The sequence below is a fragment of the Solanum pennellii genome, chromosome 1, assembly GCF_001406875.1.
Source record: "Solanum pennellii chromosome 1, SPENNV200".
Classification (NCBI taxonomy): domain Eukaryota; kingdom Viridiplantae; phylum Streptophyta; class Magnoliopsida; order Solanales; family Solanaceae; genus Solanum; species Solanum pennellii.
Window position 1 is genome coordinate 70119537 of NC_028637.1, and position 3526 is coordinate 70123062.

General features: G+C 31.6%; 1 protein-coding gene and 1 pseudogene across 1 annotated transcript; both read right to left on the reverse strand.

Moving 5' to 3' along the window:
- Nucleotides 1–1038: 1038 nt before the first annotated feature.
- On the reverse strand, nt 1039–2303 carry LOC107032044 (annotated as a pseudogene).
- LOC107022606 lies at nt 1100–1504 on the reverse strand. Its single transcript, XM_015223205.1, has one exon. It carries the CDS (start codon nt 1502–1504, stop codon nt 1100–1102), a length of 405 nt encoding a protein of 134 aa, XP_015078691.1.
- Nucleotides 2304–3526: the final 1223 nt, after the last annotated feature.

Consider the following 3526-nt stretch of genomic DNA (forward strand, 5'->3'; position numbering starts at 1 on the left):
TTCATACATGTATATATAGAGGTTAATGTAAAGCTCATATTAGTTTTAGTGAAATACAATTCACACATTTTTCATTTCATCTCCTCTCTAGAATGTTCTATGCTTCTTCACTAAACTCAAACTCCATTAATGGAGGTTTTAGTTCTGCTGCTGCTTCCAGTTTCAACAGAACAAGGGAAGTGGGATGTTCCTAACTTGACTTGAATGTCTTTTAACATATTTTAATTAATGGTTTCACCTTCTTTCTGAATCTATTATTAGTAATCATGTAGGTTTTATCTTAAGATACAAAAGTATCGGATGGAGGGCCACGTACTAATGTATTTCCTGGATATTTTTGAGATTTTTTATGCAGATATGAACTTTCTTTGTAGTCCAAAAATATTCCAGTGTTCAAGATAAGGCCACATATAGTTAATTAGCATAGGTTTTAGCACTTGAGTAGCTCCATTTGCTATGTTATGGAGAAAATGGAGTTTTGTAAGGAACTTTGTTCAACAAGATTACTTTCAAAACCAATGTATGTTTAAAGATTTCATTTGCTAAACTACAGAACAACACATGGAAACCTCATTTTCTTGAAAATGGTAGTGTAGAGACCAACTGGAAACATTTCTTGAGGTTCATGAATCAACAAGTTGTAGTCAACATATCAACGTTGTTGGTTCTATGAGGTTATGTGAGCATTTTAATATTTTTTTTAATCATATGCTAAAGTTTAGTACTAATCCCTTTGTTTCACTCATGTCAGAAGTTAGGGATAATTGCATAATGTATTACAACCTCAAGAACACTTCTCTAGTTTTGGTTCTTAGCGTCTTATGATAGCTCTGGAGGTGTTTAGAGATGTCATTTTACCAAGGGACTTGGATCTTCTGCAGTGACTTTTATTGTTTCTTCTATTTCATTTATAATCTTACACTTGATATGTTAATATTCAATATTTGATGATTCTTCAGTTAAAATAAGAGTCTTTTTTTCCCGATAAAATTACTCCAACATTATCTAGAAAATAAAGCAATATATGTATTGGAGGAAGTTGGCATGGCAGAATATCGTTAATAATGTGCGAATTTGGCAAAACTCAACTACACCTTCTCTAGAATTTTTGAACTCGGTTACCAAGTTCACTTCCTCCCGGAATAGAATTCAAGTTTTCCTTGTAAGAAGCAACTCTCAAGCTTCTCGGAGAACCACCTAAACTAAATTCCCGCGTTTTTCCAGAATTTAGATCATAGAACATCAGATAACCGGTTGTACTCTGAAAAATCAATAAGTTATGCTTCCAAGCACCTAATGGAGATTCAATAGGAAGACGTCCAATTGTGTGTTTCTTAAACCAAGACTTATACACACCATATTCCCTCATTATCCAAATATCCATCAAATCTTGTTTTGGATCAAGACCTGATTTTGAATCCGGATATGAAATCAATGTTAGATACTCACTTGAAATCAAGAGAGCATAACACATTCTCCCAAAGAAATAATAATTATCAGGCATTTTCATGACAAGAAATACCTTTGTTCTGATATCAAAACAGAGAATTGAAACAATGTCTTCTGTATTTGGAATTGCAGAACCAATGACAAGAATCCTTATAAAATATTTGACAACAAGGTAAATAGTACATCGAGGGAACTGTTGATCTACATGATCCGATTCTCTCCAAGTATCGATACACACATCATACACCTCAATTTTTTCTGTTCCTCGCGTCAGTATCTCTGTATGGTGGATCCGTATACACTTCAATAATCTTAATAACCTTGTAATCATTATTAATTTGATCGAACCCAAAGCCAACACCTTCAATAAAACAACGAAAACCTGGTGGACTACCAAAAGGACTAGGAGGTAGAACCTTGTAAGTTCTTGTAGCTGGATTAAATAAGACGGCGGTAGTGTTACTGACTAAAGCAATTAAACCACGGGAAGGACCAATGAGCTGATCATAATTCCTACTACGAGTGGAGGTGAGATATGGCACATTGATATTTGAAAAGATGTGGATAATACGATTATCATCGTCTTCGTAAAGAAATAAGAAGATTGTTTTATATTGATTAGCTTATTCTTCATTGGAGCGCTTGTACATGATAAATTCTTCTTGGGTTGTTGTGGTACGATTTAGATAAAGATTGACGAAAGTAGATGATTGTATAACTTTGAAAAAGAATTTAGAGATACAGTTGAATCTTTTGATAGATTTTACTGATAATTTCAAATATATAAATATGATCAGATCTTTGAATGATTTATTGATAACACCATGGGCCATAATTGATTGCATGCAAGCTTCCTAGACATTTCAATTGGATCAAAAAGCTTATACTATGCTGCTTCAGATCCCTACTCATAGGTTATTTTCCTTTGTTGTCATTATTGTTTTGGAGCCAAAGGAAAAATATGTGGTGCATAAATTTTCCTTTTTTTTTAAATTTATATTTGAGCTCTAAGTATGGTTACTGAAAGAGTTGGTTTGGTTCTTGTGAAATCAAACTAAATCGAAGATGAATCAACATGAATGTTTGGTAGGAAGATAATTAGTACAAAATAAATGTCAAAGATAGTATCTTGGTAGGTAAAATTTAGGCAAACCATAAAATGGTTTCATATTTTTAACCTTGACATTTTTGACACATAGTGATGTCATGGATGACATCAATATCATGAATATATTTTTCTAAATAGGTAGCTCTTTATTCATTTTCAAATCATCTTCTCACTTGCCTTTCACCTTCTAAGACATTTATGTTCTCTCTCTTGTAGTATTTCACTTGTATTCTTTGTCAAGTGAAAAATATTGGTGCAGTTATTTTTTGGTGGACGTATGATCATTTTGATACGAACCACGTTAAATACTATTGTTCTTCATTTTTCTTTAATTTCATGTTTTCGCTAACAGTTACCTACAGAGGGTTAGAGTAGGGATACTTTCAGTTGAAATACATCAAGGAAAGAGTGAAAAATAATATTGGTAGACTCTTTCAGTTGAAATACATTAAGGAAAGAGTGAAAAATAATACTGGAAGACGACTAATATACAAATAATGTAGCTATATAGTTTGTGAAAAAAAAAATTAGAAAGTACGACCAGTACTGTATGTGATGCAAAATAGTTTGTGAAAAAAAAAAATAAGTATGACTAGTATATGGTGATGTGTGTAAGAAAATAGTTTTGTGAAATAAATCGAATGTATGAGTAATATATAGTGATGTGCTTAAGAAAATAGTTTAAGAAAAAGATACTATAAAGTTTGACTAGTATATGGTGATGTGTGTAAGAAAATAGTTTTCTGAAATAAATTGAATGTCTGGGTAATATATAGTGATGTGCTTAAGAAAATAGTTTATAAAAAAAATACTATAAAGTTTGACTAGTATAAAGTTTGACTAGTTTATATTACTTCTCGATTCACATCTCCTACTATATAATGCATCATTGTACATTTTATACATTTACATAACATAAAATAAAACATATAGTGTCTTCAAACTCCTACTTAATCGATATCATTTTTT